The sequence below is a fragment of the Barbus barbus genome (assembly GCF_936440315.1).
Source record: "Barbus barbus genome assembly, chromosome: 2".
Classification (NCBI taxonomy): domain Eukaryota; kingdom Metazoa; phylum Chordata; class Actinopteri; order Cypriniformes; family Cyprinidae; genus Barbus; species Barbus barbus.
Window position 1 is genome coordinate 45176541 of NC_136730.1, and position 23654 is coordinate 45200194.

Here is a 23654-nt window from a genome sequence, read left to right on the forward strand (position 1 = left end):
CAAATATTATTGCAACAAGTTAATTTTAAATGTGAAAATATACAAGACGAACATGTAACATCTTAATTTTAATTATTAAAATAAAATTGTAATTATTGTATCTTAATGTTTCCGTGTTAGATTCAGTTGTTTATATCGTGAAACTCAGCACTTTTAAATCAAGCAGCGTTTCAGTGTTTGCTTTCTGTGGTGAGAAAGTGATGATTTCCATCTACAAGGAAATGAAACTGTGCATGCAATCTTGAGTACACACACACACACACACACACACACACAAAGATTCTTAATAGCTGACAATTTTTTCCTCATCTCTTCTTGTTGCATCTATGTTGAAACAAAAAAACAAGGCAAGTTTTTATTTATCTTTTATTTAAGACCATCCAGTGAGCATCACATTTTCTGCTCTAAAAGTCAATAAAAAATATCAAAACAATTGATAGTACCAGGCTCTGCTATATTGTTAAACGAACCCCCCACCCATTCTCACTGGATGCGTTTCATTGGCAGAGAAAAAGGTTCGCAGGTATGATGGTTATTTTCCTGAAGAATGAGTGGAGTTAAACATGACAAGACGGCAATGACAGAACAGCTCAGTTTGTGAGGATGTGAGACTGACGAGTTCTCAAACATGAGTTTGTCTGAGATCATTTATTCATCCTCATCATCGTTGTAGTCGTCATCATCATCTTCGTCATCTTCATCTTCGTCATCTTCGTCATCTTCATCTTCGTCATCATCCTCCTCCTCCTCCTCATCATCCTCATGGTCGTAGTCAGTTTCATCACCAGGGTTGATTCTTCCAGACATCACGTCTTCGATCCAGGCGTCGAGCTCGTCAGCGGTGGGCATGTTCTCTTCATCATCCATCTCCATCCACACGCTGTCAGCCTGAGAATCACACACACAAGACCAATCACAGACAGAATAAGAGTTCACTAATTCATATGCATTAGCCACCAAACTGCCATGAGATTGTGTTGGAAAAACACGCTCAGAATAATCACAAACATCAAAAACCTCCATCCAGCAGAAAAGAAGAAGTGCTTACGAAGTACATGAAGATACTATCAGACACGGGAGACATGACTGAGTGAAGGAAATAACTTGACTCGACTTGGACTTGAACTGCATGACTTGACAATTACTTTATAACAACTGTAATTAAATTATTATTAAATCAGTTAACATCAGTTGATGAAACGCAAGCCAGTCTCACGACAGCGCAGGAGTGTCCTAAAATAATAACAACGACAACAAAAAAGCTTTTTGAGGCAAAAATGCCAAAAATAGTTATTTTTTATATTTATAAACATATAATCATGAGTTAATTTTATATTTATAAACACTTTACAAATGTGACCCTGGAGCACAAAAGCAGTCTTAAGTCGCTGGGGTATATTTGCAGCACAAATACATTGTATGGGTCAAAATGATTGATTTTTCTTTTATGACAAAAATCATTAGGATATTAAGTAAAGATCATGTTCCATGAAGGTATTTTGCAAATTTCCTACCGTAAATATATCAAAATTTAATTTTTGATTAGTAATATGCATTGCTAAGAACTTCATTTGGACGACTTTAAAAGGAGATTTTGATTTTTTTTTGCACCCTCAGATTCCAGATTTAAAATAGTTGTATCTCAGCCAAATATTGTCCGATCCTAACAAAGCTTAACATAAGCTTATTTATTCAGCTTTCATATGATGTATACATTTCTATTTCACAAATTTGACCCTTATGACTGGTTTTGTAGAACATGGTCACGTATATAGAAACAATATTTACAGAATATCAACATGATTGCAAATGTATGTATTGTTTTATACAACAATAAACAAAATAATAATAATAAGTTAATATTAAGTGATATTTTAGACATAATTTTGTCAGTTTTTGCTCTTTTCCTCCAACAAACACAGTTTCAGCTGTCAATGTTGTTACCTTAAAAACAAATGTGCCAGCCGTTCTTTTGACAAAGGCTTGTTAATAAGGCTTCATGCTAGTAACCAATGCTATATTGCCCAATTGAACTCATTTCATAATTGATACACTTTACATATTGGACAGAACTGAATCAACACTGAGCCGTCTTTAACCGAACAATGATATTTTTGGCAGTTACAGTAATTGGAAAAAGCAATACATTATAGTTACACTAAGTGCATATAATGATAAATTCTGTTTACACTAAAATAACATTTTCTTTAGCAACAGGCGTGTAAATAGTAGTTAGGTGGCAGATATTTATACTTCAATACTGTAGTATGTTTTAAAACAGTATGCAATAACATATTGAGTGTAATTTGTCATATATATACACATTTTATTCAAATTCACATACTATTCACAGTATTCATGCAGCATACTGCAGTATAGTAGGAGTTGTGTGATAGTATGCCATTCAGAACACAGCTTCTGTACTGATTTCAGTATACTTGAGTTATATTTAGCAGATTCTGGCAAATATAGTAGGTCATCAGGGTATTTCATGCATACTGAACATTTGCATACTATGGACAGCCTGCATGCTGCAGAAATAGTAAGAGTAGTATGATAGTATGGCATTTCGAACACAGCCATAATTGGTTTTAAGAACTGTTTTTGGATCTTTGGGGAACCAGAAATAGTTCTTCTATGAGATTGCTGTGAAAACCCCCTGGAGCTGGAGCTGCACGTGTGATCAGTGGCATTAAAGATAAATAATGTGCTCACATCCTCAACGTCCACCACGCCGATCTGAGGAGACGAGAGGTCGATGCCGAAGGTCTTCTCCCAGTACGGCACCATCTGAGGGGACACGAAGAGGTCAAATAAATAAATAAAACTCATTCAGTGGTCAATTATCTCCTGCAGAGGGTAGCAGAGTCAAACATACATGATCCTTATGTTGAAGCACCTGCTGAGCATTTAATGTGTTGTACATGTGATATAATGTAGTGTGTATGTTATTAAACTGATTTTTAGGAATCATGAAAACATGTTCTTGGAGTAATCAAATTGTTTAATGGATACAGTATTATAGAGGTTTGTCATACCAGGGGAAAGTCGTCAGGATCGATCCAGATGATGCTTAAATCTGGGTTCTCTGTGTTTTCTTGAGCCACTTCCTTCAGGATCTCCAGGAATTCATAACCGTCTGGTAAAAGTCAACATTCAGTCATTTGGAGTCACGGATATGAAATCCCTCAAATACTCTCAAACTCAAACAGTGTTTACCAGGGTCAGACTCCTCAGCAAAGGCCACAATGTGCTGGCCGTTAATATCATCTTCCTAAAACAGAAACAGCACAAATGATAGAGTTAGTAACAGTCATGACATCTGTTTGAAATTCCTTATAGCAGGCGTTCCCAACCCTGTTCCTGGCCATCGACTGTCCTGCAAAGTTTAGCTCCAACTCTAATCAAACACACCTGAGGACAGTCGATGGCCAGGAACAGGGTTGGGAACCCATGCCTTAAAGCTTTCGTTTTGGATAATGGATAGAGTTTGTTTGTACCCAGATCTCATACATGCTGTGAGGCTCCAGCTTTCTTAGAGTCGGCCTAAAATAAGAAAAAAATGATTTTATTCAAGCATCCTTCTGAGAGTATTTTGAGGAAACGTTGAGATGATTGTATTTTGATTTTGCTGGTTCAGCACTGTTCAGAGTTCACCTGTCGTGCTCCTCGATGAAGCTGACAATGTCGTCCTCCATGTAGGGCTTGCCGGGGATGGTGACGGGTTTGTTCATGAAGGGCTCGTAAAAATCCACTTCGTTCATCTTCAGATTTAATTTCTTAGCAATCTGGAAACATTCAGAGATAACTGAGACAATATGTATAATATTATTGAATGAACACAGCAATCTGTATTGTTAAAAGAGCTAAAGGTGACTTGACTTGAACGAATGCATGAACGAACAAATTAATCAATTAATGAAGTAAACAAATGTGTGAAAGCACTTGCCTTTGGCTCAAATGTGGCAAAGAACTTGATGAAGGGATGAAACTCTTCAGCTGCATCATCGTACTCAATGAAGTCTGAGAAATAACAGCATTGGCATGACGGAAGCTGCTTGTTACACGTGTATGAGTGATCAGAATTATATAAAGAAATTCAGCATACTAACGTGAAGATTTCACGCTCTTGAAGTAGCCCATCAGTTTAATGTCCTCTTCGATGTTATGGAAGCCTTTGAGCTCTCGGTCATTGCTGATGATCTCCACAGGCTCCTCGATCACCTGACAGAAGAAGCGCTCGGTCAGTTATCAGTGATGATTAGGTGTGTGAGCGATTATGATGATTATCCCTCACATCGTAGAGGAACTCCAGCAGCGTGTCGGCCGCCAGCTCTCCATCGTACTCAATGACCTCGCCATCGGCAAAGATGTAGATGCTGTCCACCTCCAGCAGACCTGCCAAAACAAGCATCTGAACGTTTCAAAGGTGTTTAATGGACTGCATATTTTACATATAAACATTTGCACAACATGATGTGGACGGATTTTCCTGGAACAACATTTTTATCAGCCAATCATAATCCCAGCTCTACTCTTAACATCAGAAGACAATGTTTTAATAATAATAATGTTGTTCTAGTATCAAAAAATACAGATCAAGAACACGTCCTGCTTATGCAATATGCTTAAATATCAGTCTGTTCCTCAAACAAAGCTACATTGTAAAAAAACCTATACATAAAGATGATTGGAATATGTTTTTATTGTATTTCTTGCTGTTTCTTTATTATCATTTGTGAATTTTACCACCAATTTCTAAGTGAAAATCATTTTGGTTTGGACCAGCTGAATAAATGAGTGAATAAATGGTGACCAAATTTTCATCTTTGAGTGAATTATTGGTGTAAGCATGATGCTAATACACTATAAGTGGACTCTCTGTGTTCATCTTTTTTTGCACATTGTGATAATAAACAAAGATAATTGCTGTTTTACAAGAAAATACTATTTCCAGCTTTCTACTTTCACATTTTCTCATAAATTCAGTGTGTTACTTGGCAGGTCTTTGTGAATGTTTATGATTTACTAGCAGTTTCTAAGTGAAATTATTTCAAAGTTAATCTGACACCAAATGTTTTCAGTGTCTAGGCTATGATGAAACAAGACAGTTTTCTGTTGTACAAAGCATTCATTTTCATTTGCTGTTGACCAGCAGCGTATCCTTCAACACACTGATCGGAAAGTGAGGGTAAGAATTGCATTACAGGCAGAAAATGGAAGATAATGGATCTTAGACGCATTCATATTACCCAGCTTTTTAGCAACAGCGCGGTCTTTCTTTGAATCCACCAGGCCGAATCCAATGTCCTCGTCATCAAAATCATCCAGCACCTGGGCAGCAAGCTGCAGGAATAAGAAAGGAGGTTATTGTACTGTATGCAAGTCTAATTCAGACTCTGTCAGAGCTAAAAAAACCAGTGCATCAGTGGAGAGCGTTCAGTCGTTTAATAGCTATGTTGGGCCATTCAGTAAAACAGCCACAATGCAGCCATAAAACACACCGACTCAATGAGGCAAAGACACCCCTCTCTCATACTGTATACTCAAAGCCAAACGAGACACAAGGCCGTCAAAGCAAAGCCAGAAGTGCTGCCTTTGCACCTTCTAAATCTGTGTGAAATAGGAGCTGAAGATAGACAAGAGATCTGACCAATGCAGGGTCTGATCGGGCACGTCAAAGACTGGACACAGGTGCAAATGTAAGGTTACTGTATGTATGCTGTCGCTTGGGTCAGCCGCACACATACACATACAGACACGCCAATGCACACGAACATCAACAAAACATATACATGTGACTATACACATGCCTTCATACATTCATTTTCCTCGTATACACACATGCTTGAAATAAAAGCATATGTAAACCTAACAGCAATATCCAACACATTAAATACATGTAGAAGAATATCATTCATAGTCATTTACCTTCAAGTTTCAAATGCACTGAAACTTCCTTTAGATTCCACCTTACCAAAGCGGCAAATCATCTGACCCTTCATGGGCCTTCTTTTTGATTTACCATATCACAAAACCATTACAAACATTACATATCGCAACTGAATTGCTCATACCCTCACATTTGTAGATAAATGAAGAGTTCACAAAATCAAAATCGATTTACTCACCATCATGATGTTTATAATCCATATTACATTTGGGTGAAATAAAACAATAATAGAGTGAAAAAGAAGTGGGCTTTATTGTATTGTGTGTGAACGTTTTAGTGGGCATCACGTTTTAAAATATATATTTAAAAAACTGTACTTGTAGATAATATACTATCAAACAAATAATAGGCCACTTAAGTGACTTAAATAAATACACGCTCACTTAAGTGCACTTTGGAATCGTCAAATTAAAAGTTTTACTTTAAAGTATATTTTAAATCATTGTTTCACATCTTTTGCCTTGTTTTAAAGTAGTAGACTAATTTTGATGTGTTGACTAACATACTAAAGCACATGTAACGTTCTTGACTATCATTTTAACTCTAGTGTGTTATTCAATATTACATTTATATATGCAGGTAAAATATTTTAAATGCACTAAATTGCAACTTCATTACAAATGATATAATTATATACATTATATATATATATATATATATATAAGGGACCCAGGCTCTCAAAATTCAGAAAAGTAGTCTATATGATTGATGTGGTATGACTGAAGTCTTCTTTAGTCATACAATAACAAGTTCTTATTCTCAGAAATGCTCACATCATGCACGTATTTAAACTTGATGTCAACTCAAAGTTGACATCAAAGTCACATCAAAACATTTCAGCTTCATTCCACCATTTCTCTACGTCAGAGTTTGTCCCCATTTTCTGAGCGTTTAACACAGCTTGCTCATGATGTAGACGCCAGGACAAACTCTGCTCCTCTCGAGGGTGAGCGTCGCATTCAAGAACAGGCCAATAAGCGGACAGACGGGTTAATGGCAGCAGCTGATCACTCCTTGTCTCGGCCTCACAGGAAGTGCTATCCTGTAGAAACTCACTGCGACAGCTCTCACCGGCCACATCCAACACGTCTGAAGGAGCATCATTCATTCTCTCCATGGGTCTTACAAACCGCTCACAAGTCATAAAAGGGCTTTAGAGTGGACAGTGAGCAGCCCTAGTGAGGGGAGAAGGATGCTGTTCAGATATTTTGGATGAAGCTTTAGTGATAAGCCAGACTTGAGAAACACAGAGGAAGAAAGAGAGAACAGAACAAAACAAGTCATTTGAGGACCTGAACATACCTGGTACGTCAGGGCAGCAGGGCTTGTTAGCAACTGCAGAGAAAGGTCAGGTGACTTTAGAGTTGAGCATGAAATAACCAACACAACATAAAACATAACTCTACTTGCTAGTTACAGTTCATATCAAATGGTAATGCACAGTAATGCCACGACTGCTGGTGATTTGAAAAATAATTTATTTAGAATTTTTGTGAAATAGCTTTTTGCAAGCTTCTGTGGACTTTATTTTGACACTTTCCCAGCGCTATTGTACTGTTACAATATTTGTCCCAGTGTGCCACATGTTGTAGCACAATGCATATTATGTTATTATATGTTCAGAAATGTGTGACTGAACCCCCCCCCCCCCCCCAAAAAAAAAAAACAAAAACAAACAAAAAACATACATAGGCCTACATTTCAATGCAGATTCCAGCTGAAACAAACAGTAGATGGGAAAAAAATAAAGGTGCAGGAGTTACTTTGAAACAACTGCTAGTGAATAAATAATTACACTCAAAAAGGGTAAGAAACATTAAATTAACTATGCCATTTTTAATCAGAAACAATTAAATAGTATTTTCTTGTAAAATATTCATTCATCTTTAATTGGAACTTCCAAAATTAATTTATTTACATTGTAATATCATCAACTTTTTTCACATTTCACACAAAGTACTAAGTTAAATGCACACTACTATGCAAAATATTATGCTATGAGCTCCATACACTTTTACCATAGTGCATGATTTGTAAACTAATACATTTAGATGCTTACACCACATAAGCAGCTATATATGTTTGGCTTTTCCGACATCGCAAATTTGCTCAGGAGCGCACCTGATATAGCACCTGTGATGTGAATTGCTTGAGAATGAGTCCCATCAAACACAATGACATGCATGGTACTTCAGCATTTATCTCATGTGTTTTTATCTCATGTTTGCTATCAGTCAGGTTTGGGTTGGGTTTAGTGTGGGTGGGACATTGTTTAATTTTTTTAAGTTTCATTTCCAAACTGCCATGATACATCCAACAACTAGTGTAAACGTTGTCAGATTCACATTCATCTGTTTTAGATAAGTGGTTCACAGCATATTTTGTATGTCTCCCTCATTTAACACACCTGATTCAACTCATCAGCTCATTAGTGGAGTCTGCAATACTTGAAATCAGTGTGGCCTATGAGAGAGACATACAAAATGTGTGGTGGCTGGGGGTCCCCTATACAGATTTGAGAACCACTGTTTTAGATAAAACTGGGAAAAGTACCAAACTGTTCACTATTCACAATTAATAGAACCCCAACCACCCCCAATCCTTCAAAGGTATCTAAAGACAATTAAATAATAAAACCATTACACATTTTTGTTAGATCCTGTTTTTATTGATTTTTTTTAAATAACCATTGCTCTGTATTTGTAGCAGCATACTGTTGATTTGAAGTATGTTTAGCTGTGAGAAGGTGACAGCTGAAATGACTCCTCTATGATTCATATTTGACAGCATGTGTTCAGACAGAGACAGAAGCTTAGAAAAAAGGCTTTTCTTTAAACACCAGAATCATTTTTGACACAATAGTGGATGTTTCGTGTGAAAGGACTGAAAGGTCGAATCCAAATGACTGTGCTTTAGATGGTAAAGAGAAACTGAATTGCCCAAAGGACTAATTTTCCCATCAAAATGTTTTATTCCTTTTATTCCGTGATGTTGAACACGACAAGAGAGGTCTGACCTTCACTTTAGAAGTTAATGGGCTCAGGAAAAAAAATAAAAATAAAAAATAAAAAAAACAAAGAGCAAAATGTTTCTTTAAATATCTAAATCTGTACCAGAGAAGGTCAATTCCATCTTTGACCTTCGGGTTCAAAGGTAATTTCATAAAGAAAGAAATCACCTTTAGATTAAATTAAACCTTTAGAACATAAAACAAGGCATACATTTAACAGGTGGCCACGGAAATATATTTGTGTCTGAGCTACAGCGGGTAAAATAATTACTAAACATGTTACCATTTTTCTCAGTAAATGTATTTCTAAATGTGCTGTTGACTTGAAATTTTCACCAGTTGTCAGTAACAACCCAAGTAATCCATACATATAAATATAACAACACATTTTGTTACGTTTATTACGTTATATTACGTTTGCAGACTCCAGTTAGAAATCTGGCTGCAGCATTTTGAACCAGCGTTTTGATGCCTTGTAATAGAGGACTGGGAAATTTCCGCATATAAAGAATTATAATAGACCAATCGCGATAAATCGAAAGCATGTGTGACTCTTTCAAGATCTTTGGGGGACAGAAAATGCTTTACTCTAGATAGAAGTTTCAGATGAAAAAGCTTAATCAAACGTAAAGGAAGCGTCCAGAGTAATTCCCATACTTTTCACAGTTGGTTTGATACAGGAGTGCAGATTTCCAACACTAACAATGTTTTTTTCTTTCCCCACAGAGGGCCCAAACAAAATTGCTTCAGTTTTACTCACATTAAGTTGTAGAAGATTTGAGGATATCCAGGATCTTATATCATTTAAAAAAGCAAGCAAGCCTTTTTTTCTAAGCCTTTCTTGTCAGTGTGCTTAAAAGGCAGATAGAGTTGAGGGTCATCTGCACACAAGTGAAAAGACAATCCATGCCTTCTAAGAATTGAGCCTAGAAGTAACCTATGTAATGCAAACAGAGTTGGGGACAAAATTGATCCTTGAGGAACACCACAGGTTAGAGGAGCTATGGATGAGAGCCTCCACTGCCAACTGAAAAGGTCATGTCAGTTAGAAAAGATTTAAACCAACTGAGAGCACTTCAGGTCGGACCGGGTGTACGTCTGCTACAGTCCGTATAAGAAGGGTCTTCCTGCAAACAAGCAGACCCTAAGTAAGTGGATAGTGGATGCGATCACTACGTCCTATGAGTTATCTGATCTCCGCTTGCCATTGGGGGTCAGGGATCATTCCACACGAAGTACGGCGGCCTCCAAGGCTTTCCTCTCGGATGTTTCCCTACACAACATTTGTAATGCTGCGGGATGGTCCACCCCGTTTACCTTCGTCAGGTTCTACAACCTTAACCTTGACGCCACTCCCGGCTCCTCAGTTCTCTCAGCCTCGCTGTGCCCATCCACACTAGGTAGGGATTTATAAGTCTGACGGCATGGGCGTACTTGCTCCCAAAGTGTTCTTTGATGCAGCGTGAGTTCCTGATGGGGAAGGTCTCTAGGTTACGCATATAAAAAGCAACATATCAGATGCATTCCGTGAGCGGAGGACCGGAGCACTGGAATTTATGGCTGAATAATTCTCTAGCATTAATTCTGCTCATAGCTTGTCTTGAAAAACGGAAACAGTTAGACATCCATCGTAGGGGTAGTCACACTGCAGCACTGTGCGCCAAATCTTCTGACACTGCCAGAATTTGAATTTGAAATTTGATCGCAACAGCCATTAATCAGCTGTTGGTGAACATGTCAAACCAGAGATCAAAGACTACAGATTTTAGCCAAGGATTATAAAAATCTTTTAGGATTTTCAAAATTTGTCTCAGACGACCAAATCGTGGCCACAAATTGCAGTGTGAGCCGGGCTTTACTCAAATGAAATGAACTGCACTAGAGCAATCGCACCAGAGTTCATTTTAATTGAACAAACTCTGGCATTAATTGGCTGCTGAGAGCCAAATTGAGCAGTGACTGTCTGTCATTTCTTCTGTTGTGGTACATTTACAGTGCACTTTCTCCCTGAGGACAAATCTGAAGACCCTGTGAACGTGTTCTTGGGGTTTTATGAGTGTCGTGGATTGGGCTGGTGGATCAGTGAGTGATTGAGTTCGCTCTGATAACTCATGTGAAGCAGCACATCTCCTCACCTCTGACTCATCACCGCTGAGCTCACTAAACGGCAGCGTCTGTTTCTGTCCACACTTAAAATCATCCAGAGAGAGGACGGCAGGTTCAGCGCTTCCAAAGCGGCACAACCCGACTGCAGCTCGCTGGTTAACAGCCTTAAAAAAGAGTGATGACAGACACCAAAAGGCCAACAAAAAAGAATGATGCTTTTAATCCTATGGACCCTATTTTGATTTCAGTGAACATTTGCCATTTGAATCCGCTTGGGAAATATGAAATGGCTATGATTACAGAGCAAGACATATTACAATCATTACTACAATCCTGAAGACACCAAGACATTATCTAATGAAACTCGAAGCGTTCAGTGCTCAATCATTTTCATGTTCAGTTTATTCTCCTCTGCCAGTCAGCAATGCCCTTGTTTTACATGATTATCACATTATCATACCAGATGGTTCTATTCATACATGTCCTACCAATGATTCATTGTTTTCAAAGTCAAAATTGGTTCAGGTGTGAAGGCAAGGAAAGGCAAGGATATTTAGCACATTTCATACACAGTGGAAATTCAATAAGCTTAAATAAATAAATGCATAAAACATTTCATAGATAGTTACATTTTTATTATGAAAATAAAATGAAAATTAAATCCTTAAATTAAAATAAGATTCTACAACAAATTGAAATGAAGGACACAAAAGGAAAAAAAAGAGACAAATACTCAAAAGGTAATTTTGACTATTTGTCTTACAATTCTGACATTTGTTCTCATGATTGTGAATTTATATTTCACAATTTGGACTTTTTTCCCCCCAGGAAACTTTTCTCATAGTTTATATATTGAAATCAATAACTCACAATTGCGAGACAAAAGTCAAAAGTGCAAAATACAAACACACAATTGTGAGAAAAAAAAGTTAGAACTGTAAGATTTAAACACAATTGTGAGAAAAATGATATTGAAAGTTTAGTTTGAGACACTTTGTAAATGAGATTCTCTGAGCATGTGACACTTTAGTTTTGTTTCAGACAGTTATTGTTTTATTAAACTACATTAGCTTCCTCTTATACTGTGTATCCAGCTGCTTTTGTTACACATTGATGTGGTCATTCAGATGACATGTCAGTTACTCACCAGAATGAGCTGCATTGGACTTTAATGCTATGATAGCAGCTGTGGATGGCAGTGGATCTCAGATTTTCTGTGCGGCCCTGATTGGAGAGCAGGATTGGAGTCTATGTTTGAGAGATGTAAGTGCTCTTAAGAGTGTGATTCAGCTGGAATATGAACTCATAAAGAACACGGAGTGCTCAGACTTCTCATTTCACTGAGCAAGCCTCGCTCTCCACAGCAATGATGGGAAACACACAGAGAAAGATAATGAAGCATCTGAAGCAAGTGATTACTCATTCATCAAGCCTCGATGGAGTCGAGATGAATCCAGTTCATTCGGTTTACAGCTATATGAATATGAAGACTCACATGCAGATGTGAACAGGAATTATACCGGCGGGTAAGAGCATGAGGTTAAAAGAAAATCTGTGACATAATTGACAGGGGAATTATGTAATTGTCTAAAAATACACTCTTAAAGATACCGCATCATCTCACAAGGGTATATAATGAAAACAATCATTTAGATTTTATTATAGATTTATTATATTTTACTTCTGGCATTAAACTTTTAAAATTTAACTAGCTTTTCATGACTGCACCTGACTGAAAAATAGAAGAAAATATATATATTAAATATTAAATATCGTTAAAAGGCTGCACAATATTAAGACAATGTTGTTTATCTCCCCTTGTGCCAAAACCAGAACAAGCGAGGAACAAAACAGCCATGATTGTCTGATATGAGATATAGCTGAGAAAGGCTGCATTTGTGTCTGGAAACAGCCTGCATTAATAAGTCATATGTGCCATGAAGCACACAAAGATTATTATGTAAGGGCGGCCATGAAAAATGCACACGGCTAGTCTATATATGTGAACAACACAATGAGTTCAGACCATGAATGATGGATGATTTATCAAGTTCAAGGAAAAAGTAGAGAAGCACTTAACCTGGATTTCTGCAAAAGTTAGATCTGATCTAAATCAACTACAACAGATACACATAGTCTGCTTCAACAAATAGGCCTAACATAGAAATGATTCGATGTTCTCTTGTCTTTATTGGACTGGAGTCCTATGGCCCACCTTACGAAGATGCTGGAAAAACCACAGCAATAGTTCAACCACAAGCACAGCCAATGATATCAAACCGCAGTGTGTGATGATGCCAAATACAGAAAATAGGAAGAACCAATGATGTTGATGTATTGCATATTTGATTTAGGGTGTATGCATGAGTTGGTCAATGATTTGAGATTGAATAACCACTTAAATTTTGCTCAGTCTTTATTTTAAAGTGAATGTATCAGTTCAGAGGACTTGAATTACTTCGCTGGAGCTTTATGAACTACTTTTATGCTTCCTTTATGTTCCCCTGGGGTTTTAAAACAAAATGTGTTTGAAGAATATATAGAATTTGACGAACTGTTCATTAAAGCTCAACAGCTTAAGAACATTTATGACATTATATTGATTACCACAGGGGAAACAATCATGCTGATTAATCCCTTCTTTTATTTAAATCAATCAAGCCAGACATGTGACGTTCATATTTTTAAGACACTTACATTTTCTCAACTTGTGTGTTATTTGAGCTGTAAAGTTTACATTGATAAGCACTTTTTCAGTTACTCAAACGATATGAAATGAAGGTGTGTAGTGAGTTTTTACCATCTCAGAGAAATCTAAGAAATATTAAAATCATGGCTGTGAGTAAAACACTCTAGAAATGTTGTAGTTCAGTCTGTTTCTTCAAAGATAATTCAGCTTTGTGAAGGAAATACAGGAGGTAGAAAGCAGGTCTGATAACTTTCGATTACAAAAACTGAAGTTATTTTCCAAAATGAACAGTGAGAATTTACATTTTCTGTCAGAATGAATACTTGTTTTATAAGCATCCTCTGCCTTGTTCTGGACTTTGAACTTTTAACACAGTTAAAGCTAATAATGTCCAAAAAGCTATAAGTCTTTGTGTAGGTTTACATTAATGCATTTAACAGAAGAGCAAAGAACCAACTCATACATGTCCAAATTATAATGTCCAGAATTGTTGCTGATGTATGCCTGAATGGACCGTCCAGCTCTTGCAGTCGCTGAAATGATTGAAATAATGATTTTGACTCTGGTTTGGCTGAACTTCTCTGCATTAACTCAGTGAACCAAACCAGTCACTGATTTTTTTCACAAGGCACTTTGCTCAGCTAAATTTAAAAGTCATTTTCTTACATGACTAAGAGATATGAATCCATCCTGCCATTATTCATAGAGCAGGTTAATCATTAATAATAATAATCACACACTGGGGAAGAGTCACTTCTTTTGAACAGTCCTCATCTAAAACCTCACCAGATCATTTCAACTCAGTTGAGATTCACCCATCGTAATGACAACTGAAGGTATAATCATGACAACGAAAAAAAGAAAACCTTATTAATTATTAATAATAAAGTTTATTGGTATTTATTCCATAAATATGGCTGTTTTTGTGTTGTTACTCCATGATATGCAAGTGTTGCCATGCTGTGCTGAATATTTCAAAGGCTCTAAATGTGCCGCACCATTTTGTTGATTATGTAACAAGAGCAGCAAGTTTTGTTATTGGCAGACTCAAATAAAGTCATGATAAATAATGCATTTGTGAATCTGAACACAGTGCTGTTCTGGGCTACAAATAAAAAGAAACCAAAAGAAACTTAAAACTCTCTTCCACAGCTCGATTTGAGAAATGAACACTGTATTTTTTGAAGAGGTGTTTGTTTGTTGTCTCTTGCAGCACTATCAATGGCCAGATCCACTAGATGGCACACTTTCAGCTTAAACTCCAACAAAGTTTGGCTTGAATTGATAGCATATGGGCAAATAAAGTAAAAACTTGGTAAGCGAGGACAAGAAGAAATAATCCAAAACTTGCAAGGACAGAAGGAGCAACAGAAGGACAGAGCGGCTGAATGTGAGATCATTGGTCATACTGGCTAAAATTAGCCGCTAACAGACAGACCCCAAGATAGCAGCAGCTATTCTAGCAGTGAAGGTCCGGATATTGCTGATGCATAGCTGTCCCTGGACTATGGGGGTTGTAATCGTCATGATCAAGAACACACAGAGGAAGGTACAAATAAAGACATTTAAAAACATTAGCACTGGAATGCATCGTAGTGTTTCAGTGTTTATGAATGAATGAGTTTTGAGGGATGAAGTTAAAAATGATAAACTTAATGAATTAAGAAATCTAATATGGTAATATGCAGGCTATGATCAATCCAAGAAAGTATAAACAATTCCTGGAGAGAGATACATTATCATTTGCATCCATCTCAATGGGAATGCTGATCATCACTAACTAACTGACCGTGGTGGAAAGAGTACTGAACATTTGCACTTAAGTACAAGTACTGTTACATTGCTGAAATAATACTCAATTACCAGTCAAATTATTGGTTAAGTGAAGGTACAAATTACTTGTCTCAAAAACTACTCAGAGTACTAGTTACTAGTTACTTTTTAGCGGCAATATTTAATGAATTACCAAAAAATATGAATTCATATCTTCGCTTCTGGGTCCTAACGCTCTGCCAGATAATCCAAGAAAACAACAAACTGTGCTAATATACACCCACGATGTCATGTAATACTGAACAATGATAACCCTAACCTTTATCTCATACTGAAATCCCAGATGGCCAGACAGTGATTCAGCTGAAATATTAGTGTCTGAGACACTGTGACTGTAGTGCGCACAGCACATTATTAAATGCTTAGCTTAAACATGTAATATTAATTAAATAGTGCTCATACATGGCTGTTGAGATGGTATTCTCAAATGAAATGAGTAGAGGCATGGACCCGGAAACGGCAGAAGTAACAAGAGGATTCTCCCCAAGCCGTCAAACTCACATCATAAGAGCGAGAACGCCAGGCCAGAGCGGAAGCAAATTTTCAGTTTTTGATTAAATATTACGAAGGCAGACAATTTTTTTCCTGGTGTAATGACTTGCACGGTTTAATTATTCACCTCAAGACTAGTAATGTGCACTAAGAAAGTAAGTAGGGGCATTTTTTATTTCATGAAAACTATTTTCAATACCTTTGGCAAAACTACCACATACTGTATACTGCCATATAGATATTTAATATTTCAAATAGTTTTGTCCGTCCATTTTTTTCAAGGCAAGCATTATTTCAAGCTTTGAGTGGTTTATTCCAAGTCTTCTAAAGAAGACACGTTCACTTTATATGATGAACAGATTTTAGTATAGGCTTTTATTTACATAGCCTACATATAAACATTGATTAATTATCATTACAAAAATCTCAGTCTTAAACATTTGCTCATTCTGTGTATTTGTGTCTTTAAAATAGGGTAACTTTGTTGCAAAAGCTTACAGCAAAGAAGCTTGATTTCAAACTGAACTGAATTAAAAAAATAAAATAAATACAAGTACACAGTCAGTAATACAATAAATAAAAAAATATGTTATTTATTGAGATAAATGGACCATCAGATGGCTTTGACCTGTAATGTCTGTACAATATAGTGATGCCGTTAGACTAGGATATTTATATGTACAAATCAGACAAATGTCCCATTCCAAAACAATTCTAGCATAAACTTACATTGTAAAGAAATTAAAAGTTCCATCTGTCATATTGAAAGACTTTCTGGTGCATAAAACTTCCAGTAACATTTTCATTAGGGGTGGATCTATTCTGAATGATAACGTTTGACAAAGTTTAATCTAGGAGCAAAGATATATAATTTCTACTGTAAAAGCACAGAGAGATCGCAATTGCACACAGTCTGAGTGCGCACAAGCAATATCGGAGTGAGAGGACAGGCTGGTCATTTGTATAAGTCAGGCCTATTTGAGAGCTGGCATCCAGTTTTCTGCGATTAGCGTTACATTATTGTGTTTTCATGTTACAATAAGGCGCTCGCAACACATTATGCGGCATACCTGCAACCCCGCGTGGATATTCAGATTCAGACTCTGTAACTCACTGGAGAGAGCGAGATGCAGCTTATCGGTGTAGGGCAGGCTATAAACGGTAGATACTGCGGAAAATGAGTAATGGAACCGTGTCAGATATTTCAGTATCGGTATCAAAATATAGATATTTATGATAACACTACCATATAGTTTGTTTCTCCAAACTCTGAGTTCATAAATTACGCTGAGCTCCCTCACTGCCCGATCATCTCTATAACCGATCATCGGCTTTCCCGGTTCAGATCTCAGGGCTTTTATTGGTCCGTTTACGATCGGATATCTTTATTGGCTACTGAAGTGCCGTCAAAGGTTTGAATATCAATTCAAATTGGGCATACTCACTGACGAACTATGATTTAACTGTAACAAAGTAGATTATTTTGCTTAATTTGTATTTAAGTGCAAGTAAAAATACAGCTTTAAAAATGTACTCAAAAAAGAAAAAGTACCTGAAAAAACTACTTAATTACAGTAACGTGAGTAGTTGTAATTCCTTACCTCTACCACTGCTAACTGATGATGACATCCCAAGAAACACACGACTCAAAGCTTTACTAGTGACCATCCTGATCTATGAGGTCAAAGATGGTGGACAGGACACATAAAAGTCCATTTTACACAAAAATAATCTGTCACCGGTAAAACATATATTGAAATACAGTACTGACATTTATACAGTATGCAGTTTAATTTGCCGGAACTCTTGTGAAAAAGAAGTGCACTTTAGCATACTCTAAAAAGAGTACTTAATTATTACAGAGATAATATATACTTTAACAGAACATACTTAAGTGTGAACGGAATGTGACGTTTTCAGACACTTAATTTCATATTAATGCTAATACATGCTTTTTATATTATTAAATGTGTGGTATTATAGTTGAAATTTACATTAAATTCTATTGACCCACTTAAGTAAGATTTAAGTACATCTTTTAAAAATTTCTTCTATTGTTTTGTTGTTTAAATTATGGTTAAAATACTGCCCAATATACTGAAAAGCATTTATGGTAAATGGAAATGCCATTTCAATTAAAACCAGTATGTCATTCATATCTGATAAAAGTGTGTTTGGAAACATGGGTAGTTATGAAAGTGTATCTTATTAAGCAGCTTTTAATGCATTAATATTGTATTACCGTTTTTTAAAAACATACTCGAGTGCACTTTAAGGGCACTTATTTTTCACAAGGGAACATATGATGAAAGATCAGTTGCCAACTGCTGATTTTGACTATCCAGACCTTGACCCTTTGATCAGATCATATGCAGGTCATTTGATTATACCTTTAGAAAAGCCCATTCAGCAAAATTAATCTCACTTTATTCATTGCCACGTCCACCCATTGTGTTGCACTCTTTGGTATGGTGCTACCCAGAAATATTGCCATATTCCTTCACCGCAACACTTCTCATGGCTCTATGGCCATCATGCATGATAGTTGTATAAAGTGCATGATCATATGCATGTGTCTCAAAGCAGCAGCTTGGACTCAGTTCATAGGTGTCTGGAGCCACAGGGCTGGGGCTTTCTTCACCATGGCATCTGTGAGATGGGGATTTTAAAGTTGCATAACCACAGGACAGTTACTCAGAGTCAAAATGGACCAAGAATCACTTCGAGACTCCCTAGAAACCTTAGTATAGCTTGATTTAGAACAGGACAGAAAATGACCTCACTTTCCCCTCAAAACCCTCGTCTGAGTCATTTAAATGTGTCTGCACAGTCAGATGAGGAAAGCACTCGCCCTCACTTCCACCTTTATATGTATTACTGCCATCTCCTAATGTGGCAGCTCATAAGAAACATCCAGAAATCATGACACTAATGCCTTTTCAGTGATGGAGCATTAACAGGGAGTTTGTGCGGCGACTCGGATGGCATTCTGGGAACCATGACAGAGCTGCGATAGCTTAAGAGATTAAACACGCAGTGTTTTCAGATGTCGCATCCTGATGAAGAGGAATATCAGGAATAACACACAATGAAACCGTCTCACAACTGTTAGCTACAAGAGACACATTCAACCGACTGAACGGGAATAAGACGCTGCACAACGAGTGCTGTTAGGCTGTGACTTTATAAGAGCCAAGGCCAAAAATAGGAGATAAATTCTCAAAAAAGGCATTAAATATGTGATCCTGGACCACAAAACCAGTCTTAAGTAGCACGTGTATATTTGTAGCAGTAGCCAACAATACACTATGGGTCAAAATTATACATTTTTCTTTTATGTCAAAAACCATTAGGATAATACCGTAAGTAAAGATCAAGTTCCATGAAAATATTTTTTTATTTTCCTAACATAAATATATCAAAACGTAATTTTTGATTAAATTGCATTGCTAAGAACTTAATTTGAACAACTTTAAAGGAGATTTTCTCAATATTTAGATTTTTTTGCTCCCTCAGATTCCAGATTTTCTAATAGTTGTATCTCAGCCAAATATTGTCCTATCATAACAAACCATACATCAATGAAAAGATTATTTATTCAGCTTTCACGATTAATACATTTAACCAATAATAATAATAATGATAAATAATCTGGATTTACTGGTTTTGCGGTCCAGGGTCACATATATCTTTCTCAGTCTCAATGGTGAGTCCATGACAAATACTTCATTTAATAGATATTACTCAGCTCTTTTGAATCTGAGTCATGTCACTTTTTGGCTCAAAGTATGTTAACATGTATCATGAAATGTAGTATCTACTCAACCTAAAGTCAATGACTGATGATTATGGCACATAAGCAAGCAGCATATTTGTTTATTGGAAATTGTAGTCCAAATTTATGATTTACCATATGTTCAAGAAAGTTTCTCCCAGGAAAATCCGTATCTAATTTAAGTTCAGCTTGCTGTTATCTTTGTGGAAAACTAGCACAACTATTGCTAGCATTTGTGCTGGAAAAATAAAATGAAATCTTTGTAACAGTTTATGCATTTTATTTAATTCCACATAGAGAATTAAGTCAATTTAATGAAGAAAATAAGTAATATTAGCTTGTAGCTAGTAATTTTTACTCAGTCAAAGCTTACTTGGCAATACTTAGATTTTACTTAATATAGCACTTAATTAAACCAGGCTTTTATGTTACTTAGAAACATCTAAGTAAATAATACAATAAATATCATGTAGACATCCTCTCTACATAATTAGTAATGTGGCTCTCATCTGAACACAGAGACTTCAATACTCGGTACACAATACTCCAGATGTGAAAATGAACTCCAGATGTAAAAAAAAAATAACAAGTTACTAAACCTAACAACAAAAGCAGTGAGAAAACGTTCTAAATAGAGCTGGAAAGCAGGGGGAGGGGGGATCAACTTTATTAATTACATGCCCCAATGCATGATGAGAACACCAGCATCAGAAAAGTTGAGTAAGTTTACTTTATTTAATAACGTTTACATTTACACTTTAACTGCTACAAGCTTGAATTGAGCACCAATTTATGATTTATTTAATTATTGCCTGAACTAACTTTTTCATGTAGAAATGCTTTATCAATGTGGGATTGCTGTCAAGAATGTCTGAAGTAACAAATGTGCATATTGGCTTTACCTTCTATGGGGCTTTTTATAGTTTTGTAACTTGAGCCATTGTAAGTTTGTACGTCGTTTTGGATTTTAAAAACAATCAAATAAATTGCTAAATGCCTAAATGTCATGTTGAAACCCATTCGAGTTCTATACTTTCTTGAGATAAATTAGAGAGATAATATGCATATATCAGCATATTTTTAATGCATGAACAGCCAGCTTCTGATAACATAATGTTTGACCTCTTTCATAATTTTAAAAAGACATGTCAAAGCCAATATAAGAGAGCCTTCAAATATTGACAGTGCAAGTGGGACAAGAGACCTTGAAGTTACAGAGACTGAACACTGCTGATGCAAATGAAATAACAGACAGAAAGAGGAGCAGAAAACCACTCAAGCCTTGGTAGATTCTTGCACTAGAGTTCCTGGTTACTCACAGAGGGACTAACAGCAGCTCAGCTGAACTGTAAGAGGACACTGCAGCGCGCTAAAAGCATTAACAGCTGCATGCTTAAAAATAAAGGATCTTTACTGACCTCTGTAGCTCCACGAAGAATCGTTTACATCCATGGAGACATTTTATTGCGTAAAAGTTAACATATTTACTGACATATGGCATGGACTTACTAATATAAAAGTTATAATTAAACTTTATTTATACTTCTGCACAATGCACGTGTCTTAATATTAAGCCTAAAATGTGTTTTAATGTCACTTTTGATGAGGATTGTATCATCTTTGATACTACTATAGGTCTTTAAATGCTAGATATTTAAAGTGTCCCTGAAGTATATCTGAAATTGTTCCACTTCAGCTCAATCAAATATACTTCAGTATATCTTTAGTTGCATTACTTTAATACAATTCAAGTGCATTCCAGTTTAGCAGACTTTAAGTTCACCAAAAAGTACAATGGCAGGGTATTTTTATTTAGCACATAAATATGTAAATGTATTATACTTAGCATTGAAATACATTCATTTCAAATATATTTTAGTATATAAATGTCTCACTAGGGTAGCGTTTTGTACATATCAAGACTGGATTGAAGTCCAAAACCCCACCTGCTTTCTTAAAATTCAACCCCATTGCCCTCGAAGCCCAGTGGTCTTCTAAAGCCTAGTTCATACATTCCCTTCCCACTCATTCTTCCCTCATCGTTTTCCACGCACCTCCAAAGCAAGTTCCTCCACTTCAAACTGCTTTCTGGACATGCGGTCCTCGCCAACAGCCTTGTGGTAGTAGATGACCATGACGTCATATTTCTTCATCACAGACTTGTAGTTCTTGATGGTCAGCTGATGGACACGGTCCTTGCCGTCATATTCGGGGAACTCCAGGCCCTTCTCGCTCCAGCACAGATACGCAAACGTTAGCAGAACCCCCAACAGCAGCCAACCCCACTTCATGTCACTGTTATGCTTTACTTGAAAGGTTTAAAATTTCTTTGATTTTTACTTTGTTCCTAACTAAAACCAAACTATTAGGAACAAGGTCCAATTTGTGCGCCCACCACCCTCTCTTGCTCCCTTTTAAAAAGACACATGCGCAAGTTGACAACTGTAGTTGATGCCTCTTGGGGGTCGGAGGATTGGGATGACGGCTCTGTTACGAGTCGACGAAGCTAGAATGACACTTGGCCAGTGTCCACAGCAGTCGAGCAATAGAAATGCTGTAAATGGGTGGAGCCAGATTTGATAGATTTTACCTGCTGGAAGTAACAGGGTCAAACTGAGCAACATGTGCATTGGGTGCTTTCACTGAAAGGCAGGTATTGGGCTGGGTGACAGGATTCCATTGCCATATTAAGTTTTGCAGGGCTTTGACCGTTGCTAAAAATAAGTTCTTGTTTGGACGCTGAGAACAAGATGGCGGCCCTGTGTACTGTATGTTGTGCTGCTGCATGGTGGAGCTGTCCAGTTTCACTCTCAAAGCAAACACTCCCAAAGCATTGTGCTCTACATGCTCTAACAATGCCAAATATTTGCTAATTATGATTTCAGAACAATGCATTCTCAATTCAAGGCCATAGGTTGGATTTCCAGGGAATAATGCATTCTGATAGCAATGCACCTGAATCTGCCAGTTGAACAAGCATAAAAGTAATGATAAATCCATAAGCCTAAATCATGCACGTTTGTGTTTTGTATATAGATTGTTTTGAATGCATAATTCATGCATTCACGAGAACCAGCAGCAGATAAAGCAGTGAAACAGTTTCACAATATTAGTTTACAAAGTCAAAGCATTGAGTTGGGATATTAATAAAGTTTGACACCTGACCTCAGCTCTTTATATTTCATGGGCTGCCAGCTAAAACACTTTGAGGCATTTGAAGGGAGTTTTGTGTGGTTAGTTGAAGTGAGTGCATGGACTGTAAAGATAATTTAGCTTTTCCTCCTTTGACACTGATAGACTGTAAATAGAGATTCAAAATCTGTGCCAGTGATGATTGTTATGGCAAGCAGACTTCACACAAAGGATTATTTCAAAGCAGTGGTGTTTATTGACAGAGTATTCAATGGATGATGAGATAGTATTACGTGCAAATATACGTTGTAGGAAGAGATGAGTAGATAACTGGACTGAATTGTCTTGACAGGAACTCGTAGACATTGGGAGAACCACACACCTCACTGTGAGACGGAGACCGGACTAGAAGGAGATCGTTAGATGAAACTGGAACCAGGAGACGGATGGTCAAGACGCTGGAGGGAACACAGGAGGTAAGTAGACAGGCAGGTAAGTAACAGGTAAGTCGCTGTGATAGCATTCAGGAGTCCACTTCGTAGGAACGTGTAAACAAGACCGGATGTCTTCTTCATTTGGTGTTTATGGCGGTTGGCAAACCAACTTTCGGTGCATTACCGCCACCAACTGGACTGGAGTGTGAAGCACTGAAAACAACAACCAA

General features: G+C 36.9%; 1 protein-coding gene across 2 annotated transcripts; it reads right to left on the reverse strand.

Annotated features, from left to right (window-relative positions):
• Positions 1-372: 372 nt before the first annotated feature.
• LOC306883398 (calsequestrin-1-like) lies at positions 373-22282 on the reverse strand. 2 transcript variants are annotated; one of them, XM_079438616.1, is made up of 12 exons: positions 21913-22282; positions 7256-7288; positions 5253-5346; positions 4298-4398; positions 4113-4224; positions 3950-4023; positions 3658-3788; positions 3501-3546; positions 3220-3274; positions 3039-3139; positions 2716-2790; positions 373-888 (listed from the first exon to the last, which is right to left on the reverse strand). In XM_079438616.1, the coding sequence occupies exons 1-12, from the start codon at positions 22147-22149 to the stop codon at positions 649-651; spliced, it is 1299 nt and encodes a 432-aa protein (XP_079294742.1). In that variant the 5' UTR covers positions 22150-22282; the 3' UTR covers positions 373-648. The 2 variants fall into 2 exon arrangements, with proteins under 2 accessions (XP_079294742.1, XP_079294743.1); XM_079438617.1 differs by lacking the exon at positions 7256-7288.
• Between the last annotated feature and the right edge of the window lie 1372 nt (positions 22283-23654).